Source organism: Erithacus rubecula, assembly GCF_903797595.1.
Source record: "Erithacus rubecula genome assembly, chromosome: 5".
NCBI classification, from domain to species: Eukaryota; Metazoa; Chordata; class Aves; order Passeriformes; family Muscicapidae; genus Erithacus; species Erithacus rubecula.
In genome coordinates, this window is record NC_136687.1 from 55,358,372 (window position 1) to 55,377,972 (window position 19,601).

Here is a 19,601-nt window from a genome sequence, read left to right on the forward strand (position 1 = left end):
ATAAAGAAATAGAAGAAAGTCCAGTAATTCCACAATAGGAGTTACCACCCCAGCAGTGCCAGATTTATGAAAAGCTGATTTATGAAAACCTTTGTTACACATGGTGACCATCATAATCACAACAAAGATCTGGTCAAGGAGAGGGAAGCCAACATCAAAATTTTACTACATAATTTCTCCTGATACTGAATTGCAACTCTTTTTGAAACAATGAAAAAACAAAACATTATTTGATTTTTACCTTACTGATTATGGTCAGCAACACTGTCTTAGTAAGTAACAAATTAATTTCAACTAAGAGAAACAAATTTGCGTTTTCTGCATTTGCTAATAAAAATAATCCAAAAAATCCTTCTTACTCACAGCTGAATTTGATCTCTGAGATACACAGGGGGGAAAAAATAATAATTAAAAAAGAAGTATTAGGGGCTAGGCCACATGATTCACTGAAAAACCGACTGAGAACAGCATTGATAAAAAGCTTCAATAAAAACTCTATTTGTTAACATTCCTTTAAGATGAGACATAAAACACTCCAGAATTCATTCTGAAATAAAATGGGACTGTTAGATAAACCTACTTTAGGAACTGGGTGAAGGCAGCTAGAGAGCACAGGCCCTCAAGCCAGACACATATGCTGCTTTACTATTCTCACTCCACCCTCTCCTGTGTGTTCGCACAGAAAATGGAAAAAGCCTGGGAAAGGTTTTTCCGATTCAAACACACGATCTCGGTTATCTTATGACAGATTATGACAGAGAACAGCCCTCAGAAAGAAATAAATTTATACTCCATATCTACAGAAACATTTCCATGCACTGTTTGAGATAAGGAACAGGATAACACCACATTCAATCCCACCCAATAAAACTTAGCAAAGAATTGAATTTAAACCCTGTGTGGCAGTGTTCTCATCAAAGCTACATGCAGAGACAGGATCCCTGACCAAAATAACATGTCAGTAATCAGGGGAGCAAGACCTCCCTCTGGAAAGAACTGCCATGGTGGTAGCTCTGAAGCAACTGAGTGTCTTGTTCCAGAACCCTGGATTTGTTCTAGACCTCTGAATACTGAGGAGTGCTTCAATTTACCATATCAAGAGAATTCCTTCCCAGAACTACTTTCCTAGTGGCATTGTGGATAATCTCATCTTTTTACTAGAATTTTAGTCTTCAGAATGAAATAAAAATAAAAAAAAATTAAAAAAAAGGCTGATTGCAATTATAAATTTCCCCCATATACCTATACAAAGTACATTTGTTCCTTTACTTGTACCTGAATTGATGGAAATTTTTGGTTGGTTTGTTTTGGTGCTCACTTAAAGTGTGGCACATCCAGTGCATTCAATGGATTTGCTTTGTTTTTTCTTTTTTAAATCCTAATTAATACCAACACCTGATAACTTCACCACTAGGCAGTATGTACTACAAATGGCCAAGTGTCACTACATTTGTACAGATGCAAATAAAGGTATGGAAGCCTCACATTCACAGAATAATAAGTGGGCAAATTGGCTCCTAATTCCTTCTAAACTGGAGCCGCTTCCTCCCTTCACCCCACTGCCAAACTGTTGGTTTGGCAAAGGGTGGTGAATGGAGTCACAGGAGGTTTCCAGCTGCTGGTGCCTCCAGGTTGTTCAAGTGAAACAGAAAATGAAGCGTGCTGTGCCAGCTGACCAGCACCACTTGAGATGACAGCATAAAACTTTCTTAGGTATCAAGAAAATTCCCCACTCTTTCAATATATTTTCTTATACTTAAACCAAATTAAATGTTGACTGCTGGCTTTACTCTTTGCTGGATTTTAATACTATCCTAGTAGCAGCAGCCAGAGGGATCAGAATCAGTCTTGGATTTGACCTTGCTGCATGTATTTAGCACTTCTTAATGTCTGAAAATATCTAGTGCTCCCACCAAGGATTATTCTCCACAGTTAAGTCTATGAAGGCAATCAGGTAAATCAAAGATGATTGTTTATAACTCACTGACTTTATCCTCCCAATCCTATTTCACAGTGGAGAAAAAAGTAACTTAAAGGCAAGAAGTTTCCCAATGGTGAACAACTTCTCCAGAAAGAGGAAAGCAGGAGTGAGTGATCAGCATCTTACTGTCAGCTTTGACACAACTGTTTTACATCCTTCAAGCAAAAGATGGTGTGTGACTCCCACAATGTTACCACATTTGGAATCCAAAACCAGAGGAGATAATTTTGGATTACTCAGGCCTAGGGAACTTAGAGAACAGGAAAGAGCATGACTATAGAATGTGGTAGGATAGAGGAAGAAGAAAAATGAGACAGAGAAATAGTTCTTTATTTAACCATTTCTATGCAGTACGCAGGCCCTTTTACTACAGAAAAATATAATTTCCCTTCCAAATACAGGACTGCTGCACTTTTCTAAGATCTCCTTCCTAACATGCTGCCTTCTTGAGATCAAAGAAGTGTCCTTGTTCCAGGCAGTTTTTTCAATGATACCTACCTCCTTGCTCTGCTAACTAACTGCAAGGTCAGGTGTCTAGAGTCCACTTCTCCAAAAGCCAATAAATGATATAGCCAGCCAACAAAGACAACAGAGATTTTCATTTTCTTTCCAGGTTCAAACCCTGAAGCCTTATGTGACCAGGAACTCCTTCAAACACTCAGAAGTTAAAAGCTGCATTAAACAGTTTGCCTACCAGGGTCTCCATCCTTCTGTCCAAGTGCAGAGAGATCAAAGAAGAGATAAAGTAGATGTTACTACATGCTTCAGTTTGCAAGTGCACAGTAATACGTTTTGTAAACCACAGTTCAAATGAATTCTGATCAACTGAGGAGGTTCACCTGACTGAGCACCATGAAGGTGTTATAGATGAGCATCCCACTGACACCCAGCATAAACTGTAAGGCTGGAGGCACTTGGATGTTTTAAAATGTCAACTAGACACCACTTTAAAAAGGAGGGGGAAGGAAGGGAAGGGGTTAAATATTGAAGTAGAGAAACTACGGTCTTCTGTCATGCTGTCACCTCCCCCTCCATCCACCCACCTTATTCCTCCCTCCTGTATTCAGTCTTGGAGAGAATGCTTAAAGGAAGAGAAGAGCACCGAGATCTTTTCTTGTTACAGTTTTTATTTTACGTTGCCAAATCCCTGCTTGCTTCTCCTACTTGTGAAACATTAATGATTATCTGCAAGAAGTATCTAGTGAACCTACACTGGTAAACTGTAATTAGAAATCCCCACAAACTTTGAAAAACCATTGACCAACAAGTACCCCAGTGCACTCTCCAAACACAGAACCTTTATTCCAACAGGAACTTCCAGTAAAAAAAATGATGTGTGAACAGCAGACAGTGATGTTCACACAAGCTTACTGCATACAACCCAGCAGGCGATTTTTCTGGGTTTTTTGGATTATGCCCCGGAGGTGCTGGCACAATGGAATTTCAATACCATAACTGCTTATTTCTATGTGTGCCAGCCTCTGAAATAACAGGTAAAAAGCAAAAAAAAAAAATACACACAAAACAAACATTCTCTTTTTTAAAATTACAGGAATCCCAAAATGAAATGTTTTTAATTCTCTAGTTCAAACGATGTAATTTATAACCATGACACAAATAGAGAAGAAGCACAAAAGAAGGGAAAATACAGAAATAACATAACGTTCCCAAGGTTCAGTTTACAAGGACCTCACACAAAGTTTTTTTTTTTTTTGCAACTCTTACTAGAAACAGTATTATTTGCTAAAAATGCAGTAGCTGCCAAAAGCTATGATCCATCTAAAGCAAACATGTTTAAGATGGAAATAGAGTGTTAATGCTGAAGAAAGACAGAATTGAGTATACAAGTTTTCTTTTTAAAGTGTGGAAGCAACTGTAGTACAGAGTTAAATTGGTTTTTCATCTTTCTGAGCAAAAAAATTGATTGCATTTGCAGATAAGCACCTAAATTAGAGAGAAGTGCATTAAGACAATAACAGAAGTAATCAAATTTCAAACTTTCTAATTAAACCTCTTTTTCCTGCAGAAGGTTATTGGGAATTCAACACTAGCCTTGGTTCACATGATAGAACAATGGGAAAATTTTCCGAATGGTTGAACGCTAACCCTGACAAGTGTGGAGAGCCAACTACAATACATTATATGGTAGCATAACCTGCCACCCACGTTGCTGAGAGAACAGCTTTCAAACACATGCACCGAGCTGTAAAACCACAAAATCCCTTATTACACATTGTCCCTTACTTAAGGTGAAATACACTATTCCCCCCCCACCTCCTTTTACAAATCTCGGTGTTTTTTTTTTAAAACCTTCATCTCTGAAGTTTATTTAGCAGCTAACTAGACCGTTTTTCAGACTTTATTTTCCAAATGCCATTTTTCCTGTTTTGTTTTCTAACCAAAATAAAATCATGTTTTTATAGTACACAGTGAAGCCTGTTGTGTCTTTCACTGTTACTTTATTTTTTTTAATACTACTTCCACCTGTGTGACATTATCCAAACTTTTAAAAGGAAATGTCTGATATATGACTAATTCACTTGTGAAGACTTATTTCTGGAGTGAAATATTTTCCCTTTTTTATGGGAAGATACATGACTCATCACTGGGTAAAGTAAAAAAAATGGTTCCATCGTGCTTTTGATTGGAAGACCAGATATTCTGATATTTACAGCAATTCTTTTCCCCTGTTATGCAATCTGAATACATTCAAAAAGATAAACTGCCACAGCCTGTGTGGTTATAGACACTGGCATTCATGGAAGTCAACCATTGCTGCAGAATGACAAACACACTCCACCCTCATTACAACATGCTGTGGTTACCAGCCAAACACCTTTGCCTTTTCTAAAAAGGCTACATTATAATAAAAGCAGACCAGCAAAACAAATCACACAGGGAGACACAAGGGATGGTAAAAGTAGAAACAACTGGTAGAAAACATAACTCTGAATATGGAAAGTGAACTACTTAGTGACTTGAGGAATGAATACAGCCTCTCACTGCAACAGGAGCCCACTGAAAACTGCTGGTACGTACAACTTTGTTGGTTAATGATTCCCCCCTTCTGCCCCCTCCCACTGCACATGTCTGCTGCCTGAATCATTGCATTCCAAGATAGTTAGAGGATATACACAGTTTCTTCAGGGGTTTTCAGTTGCAACTTTGCTGGCAATGGGAATTTTATTTGCAAGTGTTTCTATTCTACTGACAAGGTCAATTAGTCCAACGAACTATTGGTTGTTCTGTCTGATAGCTCTGTGTATTTATTCAAGCAAGCACTTTTATAACCCACAATTGAATGCAGACAGTTACCCTTGTAAACACGACTGTCCACTGGGATTTTCACTACATTTTGAGCATGTAAAAGAAAAACATGCTTTCCTTCCCTCAGCCTGATAGCACATAAGTTTGATTACAACTTGGAAATTTCAGACAGTGAAGGGCATAGGGGCTACTGTTTTAAATAGATATGATCTTCTGTACATCAATATACATATTTGGACCAATTCCTAGGAGCTACAGAACACAGAAATTTGACTGCTCACTCAGAGCTCTAAAAATTTGGTAATTCTCTGAAAGGGAGACAGATCAGCACCTCTGCTCCATCCAGGCATTAAAAAGAAAAAAAGCCATGGTTTAAAAGAAACAAAGTTATATGTAGCACTAAGGGCTAAAGGCTACATAAAGTGCTTTCACAAAAGCCAGAAGGACTATGTGTGTGTGTGTTAACCAGCTGCAGAAGATGATAGAGTTAAAAATAAAATTAGGCAAAAAAGACTATCCAGTGGTCTAGCTAGAATTTTTCTACATGAGCAGCATAGCCATACCACCAGCAAAATGTGCCAAGAGGAAAAACGACAGACCCTGCTCTCACAGAACTTTTATTAGCACATACAGGTGCTCCCTTCACCATACAGGTACTCCCTTCTTCTTGTGAAGAAGAGACCCTTCATTTATACTAATTGGGAATGGTAAAGGGACTAGTCTATTGGTACACTGATCTCCATTACTGAAGTCTTGCCTGAATAAATCTTTTAGGAATATAGAGATGGTAAGAAACTATCAAGGAAAACCAGCAGTTTTTCCCCTAACTAACATGATTACTACTCTACAACAGTGGTATAATCCTACATACTTCAAAAGAGTGATAGAGAATATGCTCACTGAAATTTTCAGTTGGTTTTCAACATAAAAAGTTGAAGCATCTGGCTCCTTCCCCTCACACATAGAGCACTATATGCAACATGTTCATGTCCACCACATAATTTGTTTGAAGTACTGTAATTAGAATACAATAGTGAAAGCTTGTATTAAAGCAAATGGAAAATTCCCCCATCATGCTGGAAGACAGTTTACCTGCATTGAAGACACACAGTTTTAAAAATCTGAATTTTTAAACCACTAGTATCAGAAAGATTTTTACAGAAGTAAAATATTTAAGAAACACAGATTCAGGGGAAATCTTTTCAAATCCTCCTATTAGAAGTTTATGCACAGAAAAGAGATGAAACAAGGTAATCAAACACTTGATACAGGAACAGAAGGTGGTGTGACCTAATTGTGGCATTCCAGTACCCAAGGGAGCCTACAAAAAAGAGGAACAGAGACATTTTACAAGGGTATGTAATGATAGGATGAGGGGGAACGGCCTTAAACTAAGGTTTAGATTAGATATTAGCAAGAAATTCTTTACTGTGAGTGTAGTGATTTTCCAATTTCTTTCCCACAGTGGAACTTAAGTGAATAATCATGAAAAAAGTTGTAAGTGCAGGAGAGGCTTTCACACATATGTAACACTCAGTGCTTCGATCAGTTCCTAGCCTCTCTGTACTTGAGTTCCCCCGAGGAAAGCTCTGTACTTTGTCAACTTCCTGCCTTCCATAGAGCTGTTGCCACATTGTTTCACATGGCTTTTCCTCTGCTTCAGAAAGTAAAGTCAGACTGACAGAATTAAAAATACAGGGCCTCTTCAAGGTACCCTTACCTAATTAAGCCCTTCTGTGGCAAGAAAAGGTTCCTTCATAGATTTGTTTCTGAATGCCCAGATACAAAAGAAAAAACATATTTTACATGCAACATGTACCACAATATAAAAGCTATGTTTAGTTTTCCTCTACAGAGGAGATACTTATTTCTCTTAAAACACTATTTCATAGCAAGGTAAGATTGCTTAACAATTTTATAGTGTGTGGGCCAAAAATAATCTTCCACTGTTCTAATGTGGACCTCCCTATTTGTATACATACACCTCATACGCATAAAAGGCTATTTCAATAACTGCATTTTTCATGACTGCACAGTAAGCTGTGCTCTGATGTCTTACCATTCTACAGTATCAAAGGGCAGGAAAATTGTAATCTTGTTCATAATTTCCACAGTTTGAAGCATATATTAGTTATTTCCATAAGCACATGAATGATGAAAAGGTCATATCACCTACTGTGATGATGATATTGGCAGGGAACAGTGATGTTACATCATTTAATTTGCCTTCTTTTCGTAAAGAAGAGTTCATGTGAACATCCCTGTTGGGGATTCACAAAATATCCTCTGCTGGAGGGTGGAAATTTGTACAGGGTACAAATGGAAATAACCCTACTTCTGAAATTTGATTCCTATCCTTGACATCAATCACAAGGCTTAATACCTAACCAATACCAGTGGGGCATTCTCTACTCCCCTGCTTAGCACATTTCCAGCACCAGTAACTATAGCTGTAAGGAACAGATCCTGTGTGCATCCTGATTAAACAAATCCATACTCAGCCAGTATTAACAGCAAGATAACAATCAAAATGAACAACTGGCATGATGATTATGTCTATGGAGCATCCTAGAGACAGACAAGAAAGATTCTACAAAACCAAAGTTTACTCAGTCTTTTTTCAGCATGAAGAGTAGCTTATAGAAAGCAGACTATTTTTAATTGACATTCTGAACCCAAATAATAATTAGTGGTCAGAAATGCATCTTTTCTTGAATGGAAGAAAGAACACAGAGAAATGGTTTCTAACCAAAGTACCTGAAGCCTAGTCAAGAATCTAAAGAAGTAACAACTCAGTACTCCACCTTCAGTGGAAAGCTTTTTAAAATGTACCTTAGAGATGTCATTTTAAAATGTACCTTAGAGATGTTTGAGTAGAAACTCACAGGAATACATCTTCTTGACTGATGACCTTGCAACAGCCCTATCACAAGCTAACATGTCCTTGCTCCTCAGGATCTAAGTTTACTCCAGGTAAAGAAAACAGGTGAAAATTGCTCACTGCTGGATTTCAGAAAATGTCTGGCTAAGTCCAACCTTGCACTAGAGTCACTGGGCACTGCAGGACTAAAGGTATTACAGTAGGTAACTACCTCTTGGAAAAACTCCCCAGCTTGGGCATTCCTCCAGTTGGTAATTCCTCTCTCTAGTGCAGAATCTCTTCAAACAGTGAAGGAGCCCTGTCCGTGGTGCTCAGCCACAACCCCAGGCCACCAGGGAGGCTGCTGTGCTCCTACCTGGTTACAAAACACCAGGCAAGGCCAAAAGAGATGGGAAACAAACTGAAAACAAACCAGACAACAGTCCAAAGGAAAAGGAAAAAAACAAAAAACTCCAACAAAAACCTAAAACAAAGACCTCACACTGTTGCTATCAAAGCTGTATTAAAATTAGAGGGCTTTCACCTGAGTCTGTGTAAAGACCCCACATTAAAGGGTGACAGCAGAAACCACTGTGCATATATACACTATATATATACGCAGATATCCATATATATATATATATATATGCATATAGATTATACCCTCAAATAATACCTGCACTTACCATCAAAATATTTAGTTCTTACAACATGATGAACTGCTGAATATCTAAATGTCTTGGAGAGGCACAAATGCAATAAACAAATTAGCATCACTTGAAGAGATCAGAGATCTCTCAAAGACAGCTTTTCACTCATATCCTTTGCAGTGAGTTATTTTTATACCATGAAAAAGTGTAATAACTTGAATCATATCCTGAGGAGTCTGAATGCTGCTCCAAAAATGCCCCTACAGAGTATCTTGTCTATCCAGACAAAATACTTTTCCATCATGCAGGGAAACTTCACTACTGGAAATGAGAAAATATTTACTTTCCAAGCTTGACAGCTGTGATACAAAGCCTCTTAAGTCATAGGAGAAGGTTGAGTGCACACACCTTAATTGCAGTGGGCAAGGGAATAATCCTGCCACATTGCAAGGGCTGCTCTCACCATTACAATGGGGTACAAACTAGGAGGAAGAAACCTTTTATTCAGAAAATAAATTCATCTTAGGTTCCAAAAAAGATAAAAGCCTACATACTAGAATACAAACTAAAGCTGATTTTATATTTGTGACAAAGTTTAGCCTAACAGCATATTGCATTGTGTTGAAAATTAGATCATTAGGAAAGAAAACACATTCATTAGACACTATGAGTTGGGCAAGCATCCATGGAAAAATATAAAATGCTTTAGCCTGATTTTCCACCCAGTTAATCAGTACTGAAGCCAATGGAATCATTGTATAATTAAGCAGATTTCTGTAAAGAGCTCATAACAGTTCACACTGCTTTAATAACCTCCCCATGTGTTAGAGAAGCTGAAGAGAGTTTCAGTACTGAAGGAAAATTTAAGAAACAGTATCAAACAGTTTAGGAAATATAAAAATTGATAGCAACAGGTAACATCATGGTGATGACAGTCACAAGCACTTTTCAGCATCAGAGGACTGTATCTCATTAATAAGAAGCGTGACCATATTTTCTCCTCAGTTTGGAAGTAAAAAAAGCACATGAGCATGTGGTATGCATAAGAATTACTCTGTCATGCATCATATTATAGTCACATTCATACACCATAGAAAAAGCTAGTAACTTGTTTCATAGAAAAGTATCATTTTTAACTACATACATTATGCATAGAATTCTGTGTTTGGCAAGAAAAGAGCTAAAGAAATACTGCCTGAGACACTGGAGAAAACTAATACACTTGTTATACATTTTATTGCTTTATAGATCTTTAATATGTTAATAACACACATATCCTCGAGAGCAGGAGTTCACCACTGTATAAGAAATTTAAGTTAGGTAAGTTAGGCAGCAAGATGTATAGTGCTGTACTAAGCATGACTACAAAAAGGGTAATAATCATTTAGTTATCTATTGAAAGGGCAGATAAAAGTGCAAACAAATCAAAGGGATAATTAAGGACAACAATGACATCTAGTGGATACTCGGGAAACTGACCCGCAGCCTAACAGTTCTCCAGATACTGCGCAGCTCCCAAATTCCTATGATACAATTAGGAAGATGGAAGGGCAGAATTTGCAGCTGATGAAAGTCAAAATAATGAGGTGATTCTTTTCTTCCAAAAGAATATTTATTTAATTAAATTAAAGAAAAATAAAACAAGTGAAGAGCCTTCAATTTACGATTTGGGATTAAAGTATTGGTCAAACTTTTAGAGAACATCATGAATCAGTGAAAGGATGTAGATAGATAAACAATGCTAACAGACATCTCTACTACACTTTTTTTCACTCCCACAGAATTTACAGCCTTCTACTTGCAACTTGCTCTTGGGACTTTGAATTGATTGAACTGAAAACCAAAGTGAAAACAATAAAAATCCCAGAAGTAAAAATTTAAGCCACCATTTAGCACCACCCTTTGCTCATCGTCCCAATCCTTCTGTTATTGCAATATCTGCCATATAAGGCTGGTAAGTTAAACCTTCCCAAAATACCAGCCAGTAACTGCTGAGCTCCAGAGAACAGGAATTTCAAACATTCAGTTTCAGGCTACCCTGAGTCAGAATGAGCAAAGATACCTGCTTATGAGTAACCTGATTAGTTTCCAAGGTGGACATCTACCAAGATCATGGATTATTTCAAATCTGCTTTTACTGCTAACCAAACCAAAATGTAAGCAAAACTAAGCACTTAAAGCAACTCAAATCTTATCACAGTTCTGACTAGAAGCATCACTAGAAGCATAAAAATACTGCATTTGATAATTTTATAAATAAAACCACTAACAAAACACTACAATGCTGTCTCACTCAAAATCTTAAGCAAATCTGAAGAACTGAAAATTGGATTTTGCTTCATATTCTTAAAAAACTGCATCCCATCCAAAATTTTTACATCTCAGAGACTGTCCAGCATTAAAAAGAAAAACATTAGAAACAATACTCAAAAGTAAAACTTAATTTATGAACATATTCAATTCTAATGATGTTTGGTAAAAGAGTCTGATTTAAAATAAAAAAAAAAACAGAAACCAGTCTATTAAATTTACAAGATAAAAACTAAAAGCAAACATCAAAATAAACCCAGCCATTTTCCCCCTTCAAGCACAATGCTGTATTTTACCTCCAAAAACCACTTTATTACATCAGATGTCCTAACAAGAGAGAAACTGTTTTAAGACAGAATGCAAAGCATCATTGACCTACCCGGATTTCCTGGAGATTATGAAAATTATTTCCTACTCTGACAGAGATTTTGCTTGGAGTGTAACTTTCATCAGATTTGTAGTCTGCATAAATACATAAGGTCTTCACTGTTGTTTTTCTTCTGCAAGAAGCAACACAAACTATGTAAGCATCATAAAGAAAAATATTCAGGATGCAATAACTAAGGATTTAAATGTTCTGAAAATGAATATAAGTGTGCCTAGTGAGTCATAAGAAACTTGCTGTTGAAGAACTAGTTGATTTTCCACATTACATTATGCACACAGTTGATTTTCACCTTTCTCCTTTGCCTGCCTTCAGAAATGTCATATACCAAGAAACAGATGCCAAGCAAGCACTTGTACATAATGAAGCTTAAGTTGGACTTTTCAAATATGGGCTCTCTTATTAGACCAAGGCCTCCTCAAGAAAGTAAATGAAAAAGGGGGACAAACATCTCATATCAAGTTTGGTTAAAAAAAAAAAAAAAATACTGAAAGCATCCTACACAGGATGGTATAAAAAAGGTTTCTCAAACTCATCTGTTAGGTTACATACATCTACTCTCCAAATGACACTCAGAGACACAAAATCAGGATATAAGTCACCTTACATGAGTAAATGTGTTGCTTTCACAACAGATATATCATTATATATTCCTTTTCATTGGTTATTTAGGCATTTAGTGATCATAACATTTGAAAATCTCATTTTTAGAAATGCTACCTGACTTCTTATCAGTTGGGTAACAGAACTAATCCATGAGTTCTTGCACTTCCAGAATTCCTATCTTGTTGAATGGTAATCAATATGAAATTACACAAAGCACCCTAACCCACAGGGAGTACATTTTAATACCTAAATTGGATGTTCACCAAATGAGGCTGTGATCCATCTGACTGCCAGTAAGTTTCTAGATTATCATCTCGTAACTGATCCACTCCAAATCCTAAGAAAAAGAAAATGTAATAATCTTAAACATCCTACTTCCATGATGTAAATGTAGCTCTTCTTCAACTGTCACAAATTAATGTCTTCCAAGCTATAACATATTAGGAAATATTTTTATATATCCAAGGTGCACCTATGCTTTTCTGACACAAAAACTGAAATAGAGGAATCCGAAGAAGTTCAATACTGCTGAGGTCTGTGGGATGCAAATCCATGTCAACATGTCCTGGAATTTCAAGTGCTTAAGTAGCAATTAATATTGTTGCCAGAGCATTAATTAACAGTTAGATTTTTTCATGTCCTCTGTAACTTAACTGCTGAACTAAAGAAAAATCATTAGCAGAGACCATTCATTATAAAATTTTAGCCAAATGTAACATTTTCTTTTCAAGTCATGTCCTGAAATATTTTTGCTTTTTCAAATTACTAACTAGAACAGGCAATAGATGGCAAAAACAGTATTCCTAAAATGTCATCACATTTGAAGAAGCAACTCCAGCTTCGTATTTTCTATTCCCTCATTATCTGCCTTTAACTAATCACATCCTCTTATTGATTCTACACTAGTATAGTGATTATCCACGCTAGTTGCAGTTCTAATACAGCAGATGAAGTTTAATCTGCAATAAGAAATTTCCCTCAGCCTGTTTAAGCAACAAAACCATGAGACATTTTTCTCCAATATTACAGGATTTCAGATCAAAGTAATTCAGCCTAAATATGTCACAATATTGTGACATAAAGGGATCTCTGACCCTAGGCTGCAGCAAGACAGCTGACCAATTAACAACAGATACTTCTGAAACAGCAACTCAACCACCCCAAAGGGAAAGAATACAGATTTTCAGATATTTTGTGCAGGTATCACTAACTGCACCTCAGGACCACAGGTTCATTTCACTTGCAGGGTTTTAGAGCCACCCTGTAATGGCTGAGCCCACACAAAGTTACAAAGTTTAGGCAGAACATTTAGGTCACCCAGCTGCATGGTCATCCTTAGTTAAAAATGGAAGACACCTAGACAAAATGTCAAAGCATAGAAACAATTTCACTGTGCTGGGTGTGATTCTGCTCACATGGCTTAGTTTGTTCACTATGCAAATAAAAAAACCAAAAATGTAAAATATGTAAGAGTTCTGTTTAGTTTATACGAGATAGTTCCTTATAGCAGGATTTCTAATACAGTTATAACTTTCATATTGTATCACATATAGAGAAGTCCAACATTATTTTTAGTGACTACAACCTACACTACAGCAGTTTTACTGCTGTGGACATCTTCCTTTCAAAACATAAATGTACATTCAACTTTTTACATTATTGTTGTGATTTACCTGGCTTACAGGATGAAAGAGACCAAACTGCTTGTGAGCCTATTTCTCTAACAGTACCAGTCCTCTCTAACTGCTTTGGATCAGCACCAGGTGGGGTCTTGTTTGGGGTAGTCATTTCTAATGAGAGAAAACAAGTGAGTTAGTTGATGCATTTTTAGCTTGATGGCAAAATTAAAGTATTTTGTTTGTTCACATAGACAGTTTAATTCTTTGGCCTCACACTTTTATAAGAGCCTACAGAATATGTGGTTTATACATGTATATACATACATTTTTGCATGCCTGTTTTATTTATATATATAAAGTAATGTGTATAAATATATAAATATATCTGTGTAATATATCTAAGAGGCATATGTATATTTACATATATGCAAATTCTGTGTTCTTAAGAATTCAATACATAATTGGAACATTCCTAAGACATACTTTATTTGTATCATTCTAATTTATGCATACAGAGTTAGGCAGGGTTTCAGAATTTGGTTTTTACAGTTCTGTTCTTTAAAAAATTAAAATTTTAAATGTTGTTTTAAAGGCTAGCAGTACAACTTCATTCTCTCCCACAGATACACTTAAAAGTTCTCTTAATGCACAAATTCAGAAACTAGAGCAAGAGATACTTCTCCCCTAAAATAGGAAATGGAATTTGAAACAAATTGTATAATTTGTAGCAATTGGTTATAGCCACATTTATTCATGGGCCATTTCCTCAACATTACAACTTCATCATGTGAAATAATTAACTTGTGACTTGCACTGTTCAAGTAATCACACTCAGTCTCAACACCCAGACTATCACCACAAACTTAATCAAGTTTGGTTTTGTATATAACAGAGCACTTTACTAGCACTTTCCTAGGAAGTAGCTTAAGATATTTTAAAAAATCTAGAGAAACATAAGTTCCACAAAAAGAACTACATTAAAGCTTAAAATTAAATATAAAGCACTAAAGATTCAGGGAATTAGAGCTGACCTCTCATCCTTTGCTTACATGCATGACATCACATCATGCTCTGCTAATCTCAGAAAAAAATCTTCCATTGCCTCTCCCAGACAGCAAATAAGGGACTGAGTTAGGCTGGGACCCACAGGATCCAGGCCTTACCCACTACAGAACTGACACCAGGCAGAGACAACACTTTCTATGTACAATAACTCTGCAGCTAAAAATTCTTTGTGGTACACTGTAAACCTGAATTCTGTAGTGCACCAAACACTTCCTATTGACCTTTAAGTACTTTCTTTTAATTTTGCAAACATAAGACTTGAGACAGATATTTTACCTGCTTTCTCATATACAAGACTGCAGTCCTAACTACCATAAACTAAATATGAAGAAATAATTGCATGTGTAGAAAAATCTAAATACTGACCACAGCAATTGGCACAAAAGGCTTCAGACAAAATCGTGGTTCAAACACCATCCTTTCAGAAGAGAAGTTGGACACCACACATCTTATCCTACAGATGTTATATATATATTCACAGACATATTAATCCTAATGCCATCTAAACTTAAAAAAAAAATCACAAAACATTTAGTTCACAGCTACTTGAAAAACAAACATTTTTGACAGAATCATGAAATGGTTTGGACCATTGGAAGGGACTTTCAAAAATCATCTAGTCCAACTTCCATGCTACACCAAAATTCCAACTATGTTTATTAAGCATTGGGGAGACTATTATCCTATTGTGAATTTTAAAGCTCAAATGACCTTCTACTGCAGATTTTTTTTTTTTTTACTTTTGTGACAGTGAACTATGAGAGGTTGAGTTGTATTCATTTTGATTCTCAGATTTATACACACACCAAAAATACTGTTCTCCATCTTCAAAAATACACATAAAAAATTCAACCTCATGAAGTAAAGCTGAATAGTTCACTTTTAATTCAAGTGATCACATCTCAAAAACATCATAGAAAACATTACTTGAATGTTATCACCAGCCAGTCTTGACAATCTTTTGACTTCAAGAGAAAATAAATGAAAAGCCTCAAATCCCATTCTTAAGACACAAGGACTACACAAACATCCCATTAAAACACACCAAAATAAGGCAAATCACAGAAATCACATTGTTCACTCAGATAACAACACAAAGTTGATTACACATGCTTTTAGAAAAAAATTACTGGAATTTTCAAAGGGATGCAGAATCCCTTAAGCTAATGATGTTGAGTTTTTTAATAAGCTTCAGCACACACAGGAAAGTTCTAAATAACGTAATAATGTGAGACTTATATTGCACTGATTCTCAAAAGTTGGAGGCATTACATTTTGGGAGTCTGAAATACACACCAAGAAACACCATTCAAGTTTCCTACTGTTTTAAACTGAGCTTACTTCTTTCTAACAGGAAAAGCTTCTCAAATTCCAAAATCTCAACTCCAAACTACTGGTGGCAAATAAATCAGCCATATATTGTGTACTAGTGATGCGAAAGACTGAAAATTTTCAATAGTTGAACTATATGAGTCAGATTTTCATGACAAAACTCCTGCTCAATAATAATATATTCTGGATAGCTTTGCTGAAGCTCCCCAATACCCTCAGAACTTTAAAACCTGAAAGTTGATAGAAGCAGTGAGGAAAAATAATGGCAGCAACAGGCAAGGTCACTCAAGTAACACTTCTGGACATTTTACTAGCAGAAGTAAAAGTACCTCACTTGAAACAAGACATCAATACTCAGCTCTAATAGGAATTTAAATCACCTAATAAAATTTTTCTTTGCCTTTTCAGGCTGTAAAAACAAGTGATTCTTTTAGAAAGCTTTCTCCTTGACACGCTGCACCTTTTGAAGTATTGGCTGGAAACATCTCAGATTTTCCAATTCATTTATTCCAAAAGATCATTAACAGGCTGCTGTTTCCTTATTAGCAGTGTGAATATATGAATGTCTCAATGACATGATCAAGGCTTTCATTTCCCATTCTGTGGTTTGCAGTAGCTTTTTCACCCCCTCCTTGAATTCTCTATCCCTTAGCTTCCTCAGAGAAGTTCCCTCTTTTCCAAAAAACATCCCAGTCCTGTGAAGTAACATCCAACTGAAGATGTTTTAGCAAGCACAGTTTACAAAAAGAGTGAAATGGATTTAAATGGTTGGACAGTCTGCCTTCCCCCACCAAAGTAACCAGGTTGTTCTCAGGGTACCAGCAAGAGACAACTTTAAATGGAGCACATCTGGAAGCAAACCCTTGTGTAAGCACACAACACACCCAAGAGGAGATAACTGAAGGATACATCATGAGCCTTTCCTACTAAAGCTCCATAAGAATCCAGGTTCAAGGAAACCTGCAGATTCCAAAGCAGTTTTCTCCTATAAAATCTTGTAATTCCACCACATTCTGTATGCACTGTTTAAATACAGATCTGTAAGAGCCCTTGAGAGACCTGACTGTGCCTGAGAGATGTCTGTCCACACATTTACTTCTCCAGCAAGAGATCTGTGGATACCCAGCTTCAGGTTTCATCAACCTAAAAGCTAACAGTTTTCTTTCAGCATCCAAATCAAGTATCACCTTCTAAGAACAAGCATCTCTTGACCTACAGAGAACACAAAGACTTGATAAGCACTGGCCTTTACCTTCTATTGATGTGAGGGAACCCATCAAACTTGCTCTTAGTTTCTTCTTTTCTAGAGTGTCTAAGCCTGTCAAGCTCCCCTCACAAAGTTTAATAAACCTAATATTCTTGCAGAGTCTAGGTATTCAGGACTATTGTTTAAAAAAATAACCAGAGAATTTTAGCTAAGACCCTTTTTCAGCAGAGTGATCACTTCTCTTGTCTTTATATTTACTTATACTTGCTAATGTGACAAAGCATTACCCAAGTAGTTGAAAGAACATAATTTTTAATTAATATGGGTTTTACTATGCATTACAAGACTTAAATGCAGTATAAATGCCCAGTATTTGTTGGGATACTGTTTGCTGTTCACTGACACCCTTCCCACTAATCAGGCCTTTGATTTTTATTTCTGTGTTCTCTTCCTCTCTAACAGTTCCTAAGGTTAACTGAGCTTAGTTACACTGATTTCTACCCTGCTACCAAGCTTCCCAAGATGGTTTTTAACTCCAACCCTTAGCTGTACAGTGCTTGCTCCCTTTCAGTTTTGTGCTCCACATTACAGGAAACAGTGAAAATACACTCAAACCCAAACTCTCTGGGAGCACGTTTCATGACACCCCATTTAAAAGTGAGTCATTTATAAGTCAGATTCAAAAACTCTTTTAAAAAAGTTATTTTAAAAGTATTATTTTTAGAGCACATTTCAGTAGCTTGAACAGGGGCAGAAATCCTGTAAAACTCAAGACAGGTTCCTCATATTCCCTCCTTATTAAGTGCATTGGCTACTGTAAAAAACAAGACTACTTGTTTTTTACAGACTACTCTCAACAAATCACACTAGAATATTTCCTGTGTGCACACTGATTGTAATTGTCCTCTACTTACTGACAAATTCCCTTCCCAAAGCACCTCCTCGGAATCCTTCAAGGGATCAGAGATCATCTGGCTTTTCTCTTTTTAAGAAAATCTTTTTAAGAAGTATTACTCTGATTGCATTCCAATCATATATTCAGTTTTAGCAAATATCTGACTACAGCATTTCCAGGAAAACTGAACAAAGGCTGCACTGACTACTTCAGCATTTTTGCAACATTCACAAGACTGGTTTTCCTCTTCTTAACAGAAGGGAATTTCATACCTAAGATTCCCTGACTTTCTTAACTACACTATTCATTTAGCTATCTTGTCCTTGCTCTCATTTTCCTTGGCTTTGGACCCTTGCTTGTCTAAGGCCTTTAAAGATCTCAAGATATATCCAAAAACCATTCTCTCACTATGCTTCCTATTTTTTAATCAGTTTAAATATTAAACATCCAAATTACTAATGTTTAATTAATATTTAATAATGACAGTGTTCAACAGCACCCTATTTCAACTAGCTCACCTGTACATTTGATCCCTCAGATTATTCTCTCTCAATACAACTTTAATAAACTTATCATTTTTACCCTGCCTCCAGTGCATTGCTTTAAGCCTATTAGTGAATATTACTAGTCTTTCATTGTCAAAAATATATTTCATTACAAATAAAAATCATTAAAATAATTATATTAGCAATTTTATGCATATATTCCGAATAAATCTAAAAAAATATATTTTGTGAAAGCCCAGACTTTCCAAAGTTACCTGGTAAGGCTACAAGCTGTTCCTTAAAGGAGGCGAGCACATCTTTACAAGGAGCGTTAAGTGCAAATATTAGGAGGAAGCTGTCTGAAAACCAAGAGCAACCAGAGGATGAAACCGCTTTGAAAAACCAACTGGTAGCCATCCCCACACGACTTGTTCGTAGGGCTTCCACTCAATATTAATTATATTAACTATAATCGTAACAATTCTAAAAAAATATAACGAAAATTAACCAGGCTTACAACACTATACTGCGGCCGTGTCACCCAGGCCTACAAACCGCTTTAGTATCGGAAATAAAGCACCAGCAGCAGCTACTCACGGCACGGGCCCCGCCGGACCGATCCCCAGCCCGGGCTCCGCTCCCCGCCCGCGGGGGAGACGCGAGACCCCGGCACGAACCGGCCGGGCAGCCCCCGCACCCGGGGCGAGCACACCGCCTCAGCCAGCCGAGCTTCTGCCCGGCCTGGACCTTCTTCTTCTTCCTCCTGCTTGTCCTCCCCTCACGGCCCCGGCAGAACCGCAGCTCCCACCTTTCCCACCTGATCCCGCCGGGAACAGCCGCCGCCGCCGCGGAGGGGCCGCAGTGCGCGCGCGCCGCCCCGCCCGCTCCCCTCAGGCGCCGGGGCCGCGCCGCCCCTCACGCGGCGCCATGGGCGGGGCC

At 37.1% G+C, this 19,601-nt stretch overlaps 1 protein-coding gene across 5 annotated transcripts in view; it reads right to left on the reverse strand.

Moving 5' to 3' along the window:
* ANAPC10 (anaphase promoting complex subunit 10) overlaps window positions 1-19,601 on the reverse strand; it is a 32,482-nt gene that overhangs the window by 12,287 nt on the left and 594 nt on the right. The window contains exons 1-4 of one of the 5 annotated variants that reach the window (XM_079307246.1): window positions 19,480-19,600; window positions 13,733-13,849; window positions 12,306-12,396; window positions 11,448-11,568 (exon numbers count right to left, since the gene is read on the reverse strand). In XM_079307246.1, coding sequence (XP_079163372.1) covers window positions 11,448-11,568; window positions 12,306-12,396; window positions 13,733-13,847 — 327 coding nt within the window. In that variant the 5' untranslated portion in view covers window positions 13,848-13,849; window positions 19,480-19,600. Of the gene's footprint in view, window positions 1-11,447; window positions 11,569-12,305; window positions 12,397-13,732; window positions 13,850-18,937; window positions 19,098-19,255; window positions 19,417-19,470; window position 19,601 lie in introns of those variants that run through there. The other 4 variants (XM_079307248.1, XM_079307249.1, XM_079307245.1 and 1 more) reach the window with 4 other exon arrangements.